Source organism: Solanum stenotomum, chromosome 12 (assembly GCF_019186545.1).
Source record: "Solanum stenotomum isolate F172 chromosome 12, ASM1918654v1, whole genome shotgun sequence".
Lineage (NCBI taxonomy): Eukaryota > Viridiplantae > Streptophyta > Magnoliopsida > Solanales > Solanaceae > Solanum > Solanum stenotomum.
Genome location: NC_064293.1, coordinates 42,329,381 through 42,342,312, shown reverse-complemented (window position 1 = coordinate 42,342,312; position 12,932 = coordinate 42,329,381). Strand labels below are relative to the sequence as shown.

Below are 12,932 nucleotides of genomic sequence, written 5' to 3'. Positions count from 1 at the left end.
TTTAAATTGATATATGTTTGTGCAAATGTAAGGGTGTTCTTCAATCGAAAAAAAGATCAACTATAGAACTCAAAACAAAATCCGACTTAACTCAATTTTTTCCGACAATGTCCATCAGAACTGATTAATTTTCCGGCGACTTTCCGTCAAAAATGAAACGAAGAAGACAGTTAATTTTTTTAATTACCTATGGCCAACTCTTCCACAACTCATCAAAAATAGCAATAATTTTTTTTTTTTCTTGAATTCTATGTTGCAGATGAACCAAGAAGGTTCGAAAATAGCATATTTACAGTGGGGGTTGTCGTGTTGGGGGTGGGGCACCGTAGAGTTTTGTGCTCTAATGAAATAGATACATGATTTCTTTTTTAATTTTTAACTTAAAAATAATTTCTTTTTTCTTTTACTTTATAACTTATTTTAAAAATAATTTTTTGGACTAAAAAATACCAGATATCGGTATTTAATTCGTCAAATAGTCATGTCATCGCGAGTGTATTTCACACACTTTATACTTTTAGCTTATTGTCAAAAAAATGTTCAAATGGTTCAATTTTGAAGGGGTAGAGGTGTTCAATAGGTACAAGTCTTAGTTAAAGTATCTAAATGAATTATACAGACAACTTTAAGGGGCCGTTGATGACTTAAGCCATTACTTTATCTTACTACTACTATATTGAAGTGGCTACAAGCAAGCTGGTGTTGGTCGACATGCTTGCTTGTCCGCATAGGGGCTATTTACGTATTTCAATATTAATAGCTTTATGATTGTTGTACCAAGTGAATGATGTTAGGGTACCTTTCCGCTGTTGGACCAAAAAACCAGCTAACATTTTCTTAAATTCTTTTCGTATCCCTCCAAAAGATAAATGCACTCCCTGACTTGTGGACCCATTTGCAGCTTTTAATGCTTGCTACATCTACCTAACCTTATCTATTTATATCTAAACATAAATCTACACTCAAATGAAGTTTTTTTTCTAATTGTTTCTTTTGTTATATATAATCCATATTACCAAAACAGAAGAGTGGCTTATAGTTCATTCACATTTGAAATTTCTTTTTAGTGATGACAAAATAAAAAAATATTTCTTAGTTTTAGATTGAACCAAAAAAGCTTTTAAAAGTGATAAAAATCTTTTTGTCTTTAGAGTGAAAAATAATTTTCAAAATTCAAATTTATTTGATCATAAATATAAATTGAAGTTATTTTTTAATGGTAAGTGAACACAATGTTACGTATTTAAATTTGTTCAAATTTTGTTGTTGTTCTTTCTATTTTAATTATTTGTCATATTTCCCTTTTTAATTTATCATATATTCAAATATTATGTTTAAGATACTATAAATTATTATAATTAACAACTTAAAATATTCTATTATAAATTTGAAATTACGTAAAATATATAGGTCACAATAAATAAGAGGTTAGACACCTTAAAATACTTTTTTTTTTTTAACATGAAATCTTTAATTAACTCTTGCAATTCTATCAGTGCCACGTGAAATTGAACAGATGGAACAACATATATTATTGAAAGTTACGTAAATAATACTATAAATCACAATAATTAACAATTGAAAATACTTTAATCATATAAGAAATTTGGTTAACTCTCTTGTTTTCATACGTATGACATAAATTAAAACAAAAGATGTAACATATATTATTCGAAAATGAAGTAAAAAAAAACTATAAATCGCAACAAATTAACAACTTAAAATCTTTAAAAAAAAAAAATAAAAAAATTTAATTGACTCTCCAAATTCTATCTGTATCACATAAATTGAAACAAAGAAATACTCCCTCCGTCCCAATTTATGTGGCACTTTTCAGATTTCGAGATTCAAACAAGACTATGTTTGATCGTAAATTTATCAATTACCTTTAGTTATTTCAAATTATCAATTATTGTGACTTATAGTACTTTTTACGTACTTTATAAATATATAAATTTCATTTTAAAAAATTGAAGATTCCATGAGCAAATTTTCGATCAAACTTAAACTGTTTGATTCTCGAAAACAAAAAGTGTCACATAAATTGATACATAGAGAGAGTAGCATGTATTGGGCCCGTGCTAGCGCGGGCTCCTAATATCTAGTTTACTTTATATTACTCGTAGTTAAATTATGGTAAACAAAATAACTTTTTAACCTGGTATATATCATTGTTATAATTTTAAGTAGATATAATATTTATTTTAACGTAAATTGCTATTTTTAATAACATTATTCCATATATGTATAATTTTATTTATTGACACATATTGTAAATGAGCTATACAAGAAAATAAAAGAAATAATAAAACAGAACAAGTCAAAAAATTGACCAACCAAGTTCTACAGAAATCTTAATAGTTAAACTTTAGTTTTTGTTGGTGAGAATTTGATTCCTTACTTTGTAATCGTGTGTCCCATTTTCCTTTTCTGTACCCCAAATATTTAAATTGAAAAAAAAAAATAGACTAACCAGGTTGTTGAGAGTAGCTTGAATTCCAGCGGAAGAAAAATTCATGAGAACTTGTTGTTCTAAACCTTCAAAACGGACACCTTCATTGCCAACGGAATTCATGTGATAGGTGAATTAGTAGTATCGTGATGGATTTTTATGGATAAGAATTTGTGAGAAAAATCCGATTGATGTTGCGAAACTAGGGTCGATTTTTATTTATATATATACAAGGGAGATTGCAGCAGACATTTGGTAGCTGTGTTTCAATGCTCTTCTCCTTCTTAGGTAAGTAGACTACCATATTAAGAAAAGAAAATCATGTACTATTAAATGAGAATTGATCGCTTATCAGCTTAAGTAAATAAGTCAACATTCAATGAACTACATTAATTAGCCTTCCACTAGACAACAAATAGTATTATATCAATTTTATACATAAAAATACCTATTTACTTGAAACGTTCATATTTGAGCTAATTTTTAGGATTAAGTTAAGTTAAAAAGTCTATTTTTTAAAAACATTATGGCGAAATGGTCTAGTGGAACCTTGTACTTGTATCTGTTTGTATTGTGAACCCTTCTACTAACCCTTTTGTCATCTGGACCCCTGAACCCATCCAAACCCAACATTTTAACCATTTTTTTGGTTGTGGTATGGTGCGTGTTGCACAAACACGTACACGTTGGCCAAAAGGAAAAAAAAATTAATCCACGTATAATATTATATTCCACGTGGCAAATGACTTACCTTAAACTAAGAATAGTCCTAACTCCGGTGAAATTTTTCAAACCTTCACGACTTTTACACTTCTCCTCTTCTCCTCTCCGCGACGTTCGTCTGTGATTTCCCAAACTTTCGCTCAGTTGAAGCTCAATTTCATTCCAATTTTTGTTGTAAGTTCTTGCCTTTTGCGTTAGTTCTGATCTTTATCATTTTCTCGTGCGTATCTGTTTGATTTTAGGGTCGATTGTCATTCGATTTTCTGAAATTTTTTGGGGATTTTACTTTGGTTTGGGTGTAATATTAGTGTAATATGCTTTCTTAGTTGATGTATGACTTTGAGTGACTTCAATGGCATATTTCATGAATTCGAGTAGATTCTAGGGTTTATTCGTAAAATCCCAATTTCGACTAAAATTAATATTTTATTTCTGGTCAATTGTCTTGGGTATTGATAGTGTTAGTGGTGCATTATTACAACAATTACAGTCATGGTAAGTTAATGGCTTTAACTATTACAACAATTCATTATTTCCTTTAAAGAATTAGGGATTTTTGTGTTACAGTCATGGTAAGTTTATGGTTTAACTGTAGTTATTTTTTTTTTACTTTACAGGCATTGTAAGGTAATGGCTTTAACTATAGTGACACTTCAATTTCACTATGGGGGTTGTTTTGTATCTAATCCTACTTTAAGGTATGTCAATGGAATCACTAGTGTTGAAAAGATTAATATAGATATAGATGAGTTGCATATTATGTTGTTTCATAAAATAACAATGGAATTGGGTGTTGAAAATGTTGAGACATTTGGATGTAGAGTCAACAAGAAGGGTATTTTTTACATGTTAAATACTGATTCTGATGTTTTAAACTTTCTTAATGGTTTGAAGGGTGCTGATTTTGTTGATATATATGTTGTACATCCCATTAGTATGCCTTTAGTTGTAGAAGAGATACATGTATTGCCCAGCACTAATGCTGATGTGTCCTCATCTCCACAACAAGATAATGCTGATGTGTCCTCCTCCCCACACAAAAATAGGGCTGATATGTCATCCTCCCCACAAATATATTGGGCTGATGTGTCTTCATCTCAACCATTTGATGAAAATGAAAATAGGGATTTAAACCAAAATTAATCCCCTTTAGTTGAAGAGCAGTCCCCTTTAGTTGAAGAACAAGCCCCTGCCCCAAGAGTTGAAAAACATTCTGATTCTGATTCACTCTATGATATTGATGAAAATATTAATGATTTGAGTGATTTGGATGAGGAGTTTCTTCAAGCTAGGCAGTCTAATATTCAAGAACAAGTTAAAGAAAAGACTACTAGAGTAAATCTAGATGAGATACTATCTAGTCCTGTAGGTATAGATGTTGGTTTTGAAGACATTTATAAGAAGAAGAGGGGGAGATTTGAAGGCAATTTGGGTGGTGATGACCCTTATTTTGATAGCTCAGATCTTGGTAGTGACATTAGTGAAGATGAAAGGGATCCTATTGAGAATGATGAAGTGGTAGATCCAGCACCTAGGAAGAAAAGTACAAAGATCTACTTTGATCCAACTGCTAAAAAGGTTTTATTTCAACTGTATATGGTATTTTTGAATCACATTGAGTTCTGGGAGGCTTTGCAAACTTACTCTATTCAGAAGGGTGTTAATATTAAGTTGAAACCTAATGAGAAGGAAATGATAAGGGCAAAGTGTAATAAAAAAGGTTGTCCTTGACATATTCTTAGAAGTATTGATGGTAACACTGGAAACTTCAGTGTTAAAACATATTTTCCTGTCCATAAGTGTTTTAAAAGAACAAGAAACAAACTGTGTACCCCCATTTGGATTAGTAAACATTACAATGAGAGGATTATGAGTGAGTTTACCATCAAACTACATCAGATTCAATCTTTGATACAAAAGCAATATGATTTGTATGTTAGTAAGCCAAATTGTAGAAAGGCAAAACAGAGAGTTATGAATGAACATATGAGAGATTTAAGAGAGGAGTTTGCTAGGTTGTATAATTATGCTGAGCAATTAAAGACCACAAATCATCGAACTACCGTATCTATTAGGACATCCAAGAACACAATTCCAGGAAAAGAGGTGTTTATGAGCATCTATATTGTCTTGGTTTCTTAAAAATTGGATGGAAAGAAGGGTGTAGAAGGATTATTGGTTTAGATGGTGCATTTCTTAAAAGTGTATGTAAAGGTGAACTGTTATCTTGCATTTCCAAAATAATCAAATGTACCCTATAGCATGGGCAATAGTTGATAAAGAAACCAAGGACACATGATTTTGGTTTCTCAAGTGCATCAAACATGATTTGGAGCTTACAGAAGGTGAAGGACTAACAGTGATGTCTGATATGCAAAAGGTATTAATGTATTATTTGTTAAGTTTATTTTTTCATTTTTGGAGTAATTGATATTTAACATTGTTATATGTCAAATGTTATTTGTTTGACAGGGTCTTCATCTTGCACTTATTGATGTATTGCCAAATGCTGAAATTAGATGGTGTGCTAGGCATATATGGGCAAACTGGAAGAAAGACTGGAACGTTGAAGAAAGGAAAAGAAAATTCTGGTAGGTTGCCAGGGCATCATTTGAGGCACTTTTACAGTCCAAACTTGATGACTTGAGTGAGTTAGAAGTAGGCATTGTAGAAGCTTTGTTAAATTATAACAAAGAAACATGGTGTACGACATATTTTAAAGAACATAGCAAGTGTGATGTGGTTGAGAACAACATGTGTCAGACTTTTAACAGTTGGATTTTAGGTGTTAGGTTCAAATCAATAATCACTATGCTAGAGGAAATAAGAGTCAAAGTTATGAAAAGAATGAATCACATGAGAGAATTTTCAGAAAAATGGATTACTAATGTAGCACCAATGGCTATGGATATTCTTAGAAAAAATGCTGAAATTGCAGATAATTGTGAGGTAAAGTTTAATGGTGATTGTGGCTTTGAGAATCATGATCCACCATATAAACATGTTGTTGACCTAAAAAAGAAGGTGTGTAGTTGTAGGTCATGGCAATTAAAGGGAATTCCTTGTGGCCATGCACTTACAACAATTCATTATAAGGATTGGGTTGTTGATACATTTGTTGATCACTAATGTAAGAAAAAAACATACCTGAAAGCATGTAATAGGTTTATTCAACCTATGACAAACATGAAGATGTGGCCAAAAAGTGATAGACCAGCCATTGAACCACCTGAAATTACAGCTATGCCAGGATGACCAGGAAAAAACATGAGAGATGATAGTGATGAGCCAGTTAAGAAGAAGTTTGGAAAGCCTACAAGGAACGGAAGAAAAATGAAATGTTCTGTGTGTAAGACTATTGGACATAACAAGAAAGGATGTCCAGCTCTGGTAATTTGTGCTTTAATGTNCAGTTAAGAAGAAGTTTGGAAAGGCTACAAGGAAGGGAAGAAAAATGAAATGTTCCGTGTGTAAGACTTTTGGACATAATAAGAAAGGATGTCCAACTCTGGTAAGTTGTGCTTTAATGTCTCTTTGTTACTGAATTTTACTCTTGTTATACTTTTGACTTTAAAATATGTTTGTAGAAAAATGTTGTTGCTGGAACAGGTGCTGCAACTTCAAATGTTGCTGCTGGAACAAGTGTTGCAACTGCTGCAAGCCAGTCAAGTGTAAATGCAGGTCCAAGTGCAGGTTGCACTCCAAGTGCAGGTCTAATTAGTGCTACAAAGCCTACAAATGCTATATCAAGTAGGGGTGCGCATCGGTCGGTTCGGTTCGGTTCGATTTTAGGTGTTATTGGTTCGGTTTATCGATTTTCGGTTTGTAAATACTTCAAACCGATAACCAAACCAATAACATATTTCTTATCGGTTTTTGGTTAATCGGTTTATGGTACTTAACGGTTCGGTTTTCGGTTTAACCAATAAGAAAATACCATATGATTTTTCCAACATTTGGCATGAAAGTAATAATCATAAAAGTAACAATCATTTTTCTTGCAAGTTTAGACACTAGACACATTCAAAGGAAAAAGTGTGAAAGTAACAATCATTTAATCATTAACAAAAAGTGTGAAAGTAACAATCGTTTAATCATCAACAAAAAGTGTGAAAGTAACAATCGTTTAACCATTAACAATAAGACTAGTAAATTTAGTATAGTCTTATTGGGTAATCGGTTTAACCATTAACAAAAATTATAAAACCGGAAACCGAACCAATAACCCAATAAAAAATTTTGCAAAACCGTTTAAAAACCATTAGCCCAATAACCCAATATCAATAAACCAATAGTGTTTTTTTCGATTCGGTTTATTGGTTAAATCGGTTTTTGCACACCCCTAATATCAAGTGGTGTGAGGCCTGCAACTGCCTTGGCATCTGGTGGAAGGCCTACCATTGCTACATCAAGTGATGTGAGACAATTAAGTACTCAACAATCAACTTCTAGTGCAGGTTGCCAAAAAAGAAAGACTAGCACAGCTTTGAGAGGTGGTGCAACTTTTGCATATAAGAAACCAAGACCAAAAAAAGCAAAGACAACTGGTTTGGTCTCTTATTTGGATCAGGTGGCAGTGTAACTGCGAGGGTATGTACTTTATCATTTAAACACATTAAATTGCTTTAATTGCTATTAGTTCATCTTTAAGTTAAGATTTTTGTTGTTCTCTCAGTCTGGAAATATTAATAGGGTATTATACAGTGCTACATTGTCAAGTTCAACTCCTACCAATATTGATCTTGGTTACAAACCCAATGAACTAAGATGGAAGGGAAGAGCTGCAATTACTCAAAGGCAGCTACGGGAGGAGAGTTACAGAAGCACTCAAGGCACTCATTAGATTTCACTTGGTTTAGATTAATGACTTGATCCCAACTAACTTTATTCTGATTAATGACTTGATCCCAATTGTTTTGGTTATGCTATTAGGAAGACTTTGTTTTTGTATATGAATGGCGCCTATATGAATTTGTGTTTGAATGAAATTGTTATTTAGATTTCTTAAGCAAATGCAGTTCATTTCATTATCAAATAACACCTAGTACAAATTAATATATCTTAAAAATAACGGCTACAAACCAAATAACAACAATCACAATAACAGTGATATCAATACTAGTGTTTGATCCTTCTCTTCCTTGCCTTCCTTGTCTTCTATGTCTTGCTTGTCTTCCTTGTCTTCCTTGCCCTGAACTCGTTGATGGATTCTTAATGTTGTATTGTTCTTGGCATGTTGAATCATTTGCATCAGCCCATCGGAAGAATCCACACCCATATAGGATGAATATTTTTGGCAACCCCAAAACATTCTGACAGGATTAGTTGGTGTTCTTGATGTCTTTAGTTCAGCATATATTTCACAGTAGCAACATCGAACCGTCATTGTGAAGACCAACAAAATCAAACCAACAAAAATACAATAGAACCACACACAAAAAAAAAGATGAAACAAAAATACAATAGAATCACACAAAAAAAAGATGAGTAGATCGAAGGAAAAATTAAAGGCACCAAAAATAAAAGAGAAAAAAAAATTGAAGAGACAAAATCGAGAAAAAAGCTCAAATTTGTCCAACAATGGTGTTTGAGTGAAAATAAAGAAGAAGAGATGGCCTTTAAAGGTCAAAATTTGACCGTTAGTACCTTTTTAAGGCGTCTCACGCTCTTACCTTGTGTGTATCACACGCTCCATGTGGAGTCTTTCCACATAGGATGCCACATCAAAAAAAGTGTTTAAAATGTTGGGTTTGGATGGGTTCAGGGGTCCAGATGACAAAAGGGTAAGTAAAAGGGTTCACAATACAAACAGATATACAAGTACAAGGGTTCACCAGACCATTTCGCCTAACAGAATATCAGAGCTAACATTCATCCCAATTATTCTTTATTGACGATGGCCCCAGATTAAATTGTCCAATGCCATTTTTGGGGGGTAAAGTGGGGTATGTAATCCCACATAAGCTCAATGAATTTTATCTAACTTTACATCTTCTCTGTTGGTATCATATATATATATGAATGAAATAAGATATTGTCAACAGTTTCACACAATTTGCGCAGTAGAAAGGTAATTACACCGATGGAGGAGGTTACGTTGAGTTTCAAAAACTTGGAATCTAATAATTATGAACACAAAATGGTAGTTATGGATTATTCGTAAACTTAATCATATAAAAAGGCGACCCTTTCGCCGTAAATTTAGTTTTGTTGATATTGTAAATACTGAACCCTTTGATGAAAATGAAGTCGCTGCATGTGAATGTTTAACTTTGTCTCTTCTCGATTGTGTTCTAATACTATAATGCTAGTCTTTATTATGATGCAAGTCATATGGTGTCCTATTCAAAACTGTACTACATTCATAAGACACCAAGTCACCAGCATACAAGATGTAAAATACAAAATAATGACAGGTAGAATTTGAGAAGAAATTGTTTTATTTGTATACCATTATTATTTCAATTGCTATACGAACAATCTGTACACACACTATATTGAATCAATGTAGGTCTTCAATAACCCAATTTCGAATCACATATAGGAGAAAACCGACACAAAAACCAACAGCACCAACAACAGCCACAATCCGAACCCAAAAGTGGTTTATAAATGCCTTCATGACTATGGCATCCCACAGCCAGAACCAGAAAATAGAAAAACAGAATCCTAGTATTGCACCCACTGCTACTTGGTTTAACGTGTGAAATCGTTGTGAAACTCGTAGCCATGACTGTAAAGTGATAGAAAAGAAAACATGTATCATTTTCTGCTCCAGTTTTACTTAGAATGAAAGTTACATTAAGAAGAATCACTTGAAGAATGCCGGCATATGGAAATAATAAATATAAAAGGTACAACTCCACACTTACAAAGTATGAGCCCATTGCAAAGATAAGCGCATTAATGAGTGCAGTTATTTCATTGAACCCGAAAAATTTAATCACTGTGTCAAAAAATGAGAAGTGAAAATGGATTATCTGGTAAGCACGCATGTACATAAACAATTAGAATTATCTGGAGGAAAATCATCTCAGCATTTGATCAATTAGTAGGAGATGGAGCTTACTTAAGATGATACAAAATGCGACTGTGTAGAAGATGGAGCTTACTTACTTAAGATGATACAAAATGCGACTGTGTAGAAGATGGACTGGGCATGTGAAGAAGGCATCCCAGGATCTGATCTTAATGTTGAAACGGGGCGTTCATGGTTAAGTATCCCCTTCAGTGCAGTTGAAAGACAGGCATTGACAACTCCACCTGAAGTAGCCCATAGTACTTCCATATCATGCCTCCAGACCAAGATAATACCGAAAACTGCAGCCATCAGCCACTTACTCTGTACTTATTTAGGACTACTAATCATTACAAATCTAAACAACAAAACCATGACTTCAAACCAGCAATTAGAAGCTCGACATAGCTAGTCACACCAAAATGATTATTGTGAGGGAACATTACCTTAACTAATTGTTGGGATCCAAATAACATGCATAAGCTAACAATTGCAAACTTTAATGACCATAAGTTAGACTACAAAGAAAAACTTTTAAAATGACCTCATGATACAACTTGATCAATTGAGAGTAAATCTTTTCAAACCAAAACTTTTTAAACGAGTACATTGGAGATAGTATGATGTTGTGATTTGTGTATGAAAACTAAAGATCTCTATGAAAGAGTCTTTTTTTTACCAAATACTACTAATTTTTTTCCACCGAGAGAACATTTATGAGCTTTGTATTGGTTATTACAATTCAACTTTTACAGAAGACATGAGTTCTTAACAAGATCAAATTTATTCCCAACTGACAAATCAGCCTTCCATTCTATCCAATAATTGTTCCACAAGGTGCAGGTTTCTCTCAGGTAAAACTTATTTGCAGAAAATAAAAAATAAAAATCAAACAGTCCCCCCCTCCCCCGCCGTTTAGCACAGAAACATGAAGAAATGATAAAAACAGAGCAGGTCAAAACGTTGACTTACCAGGCTGTTGAGAATAGCTTTAACTCCATCAGAAGAAAAATTCATGGATCCATCAATAAGAGCTTCTTGCTCTAAACCTCCACAACTGACTCCTTCATCGCCGACAGCAGCAGCTCGATTTTCGACGGAATCCACCATTTTAGGGAAAATTAGTGTACAATGCGAGATGGATTTTTTGAACTTGAATTTTCCACAGATATCCAATTTGAAAGTGGAAAATCTATTGAGTCCGCGAAACTGAAGCTGAGAAACTAGTATTGGTCCATTTACAAGGGTAGTTGCAACAGTCATTTTGGTACCTGCACTTATATGTTTTTTCTGGTTAAGCACACGAGATATTTTCTTCAACAAAGGGCTGAGATATGTAATTTGAAGAAGAAGGTGTATCAAGTGGAATTTTATTTTTCATCTCAATTAAATTAGATTTGTGTCCTATAAATTTATTTATGATACGGAAATATAAAAATAGTGATAGCCAAGTCCTACTCCACGGTCTACTTTTCGTCTATTAAATTAACTCTTCAATGTTGTACAGTTTGTTTTTACTTTAGTGGCGGACTTATTTGACGCAAGATAACAAATTTGGCATATGTCTGGCTAACGGGATCTTATAGCTCTAGGATTCCGTTATAACGGGATCTTAACGTTTGTGATTTTTAATGAAAGATAACGTTTATGATTTTATTTAGGCAAAATGGTCTGATGGACCCCTGTACTTGTATCAATTTGTATTATGGACCCTTCTACTTACGTCATTGTCATCTGGACCCTTACACTCAATAAAACACAATATATCAAACTCCTCTGACCATTGACCATACTTATGTGGCATTAAGATGGTTGAGTTGGCAAGAGAGTGAGGCTACACACCTATTAAGGCAAGTGAACACCATATTTAAATTTAAAAAAATATTTAAATTATAATTGAATAAAATAATAAACTTAAAAAAGAAAAAAAAATCATTCTTCTTCAACAAATCCATTTGCTTTTTCAGCCATCCATCCTTGCCCAACCCCTTTTTTTTCTTTCTTCCATCTTCTTTGGCAAAATGGTCTGGTACACCAGAGGCGGCGAGGAGCCTTTGTACGCCGGAGACAATGAGGGGTTTCTTGGCCTTCTGGTACACCGGAGAGGATGGAGAGCATAGGGGGTCCCTAGTGGTTCGCAGCAGTCGGCAATGGCGAGGAGCTGGTGGGGCGATTTGTGGAGGTTGGAGAAGGAGGAAAGAAAAATGGTGAGGGTGTGCGATGAAGATGGAGACTGGTGAGGGAGATCGTATTTGTGGTCTCGCCGACAAGAGGAGTGGCAGCAGCAGCAACTTTCTCCGGCAGTTAGGCCATTTCACGATGAAAATGGAAGATGATGCTAGGAGACTCAAACTTTTAATATAAAATAATAAATTAAAATTTAATTTGTCAAAATTGCATCAAAACTTTATGATTTTCTTTTGTCAAAAAATAAATTATTATAAAAAGGGATAAAAAATGATGTGGCAAATTTTATCTGACATGGAGTGTGACATCAGCGCGATTGAGAGTCACGATGTGTTGAAAGGGTTCAACAGGTTGAGTTTAGATGGGTTCAAGGGTCCAGATGACAAAGAGGTAAGTAGAAGGGTTCACAATACAAACGCATACAAGTACAAGGGTTCACTAGACCATTTTGCCTTTTATTTATGTATTACAATGATTTAACTTTAAAAATTTTAATTTTACAATATATGTTTAAGTGTAAAGATAAATTCTGAATGATTACTTTAGTATTTT

General features: G+C 33.5%; 3 protein-coding genes across 3 annotated transcripts in view; 1 reads left to right on the top strand and 2 right to left on the bottom strand.

Moving 5' to 3' along the window:
* Positions 1-2,722, bottom strand: part of LOC125848113 (lipid phosphate phosphatase epsilon 1, chloroplastic-like) — a 5,694-nt gene extending 2,972 nt beyond the window's left edge. Inside the window, exon 1 of the mRNA XM_049527917.1 lies at positions 2,474-2,722. Coding sequence (XP_049383874.1) covers positions 2,474-2,575 — 102 coding nt within the window. The 5' untranslated portion in view covers positions 2,576-2,722. The remainder of the gene's footprint in view (positions 1-2,473) is intronic.
* Positions 2,723-9,603: 6,881 nt separating this feature from the next.
* LOC125848112 (lipid phosphate phosphatase epsilon 2, chloroplastic-like) lies at positions 9,604-11,614 on the bottom strand. The gene is made up of 4 exons (XM_049527916.1): positions 11,166-11,614; positions 10,292-10,517; positions 10,048-10,121; positions 9,604-9,908 (listed from the first exon to the last, which is right to left on the bottom strand). Exons 1-4 carry the CDS (start codon positions 11,454-11,456, stop codon positions 9,678-9,680), a joined length of 822 nt encoding a protein of 273 aa, XP_049383873.1. The 5' UTR covers positions 11,457-11,614; the 3' UTR covers positions 9,604-9,677.
* Positions 11,615-11,965: 351 nt separating this feature from the next.
* LOC125849535 (disease resistance RPP13-like protein 4) overlaps positions 11,966-12,932 on the top strand; it is a 66,652-nt gene continuing 65,685 nt past the window's right edge. The window contains exon 1 of the mRNA XM_049529622.1: positions 11,966-11,969. The gene's annotated coding sequence lies outside the window, so the exon portion shown is untranslated. The remainder of the gene's footprint in view (positions 11,970-12,932) is intronic.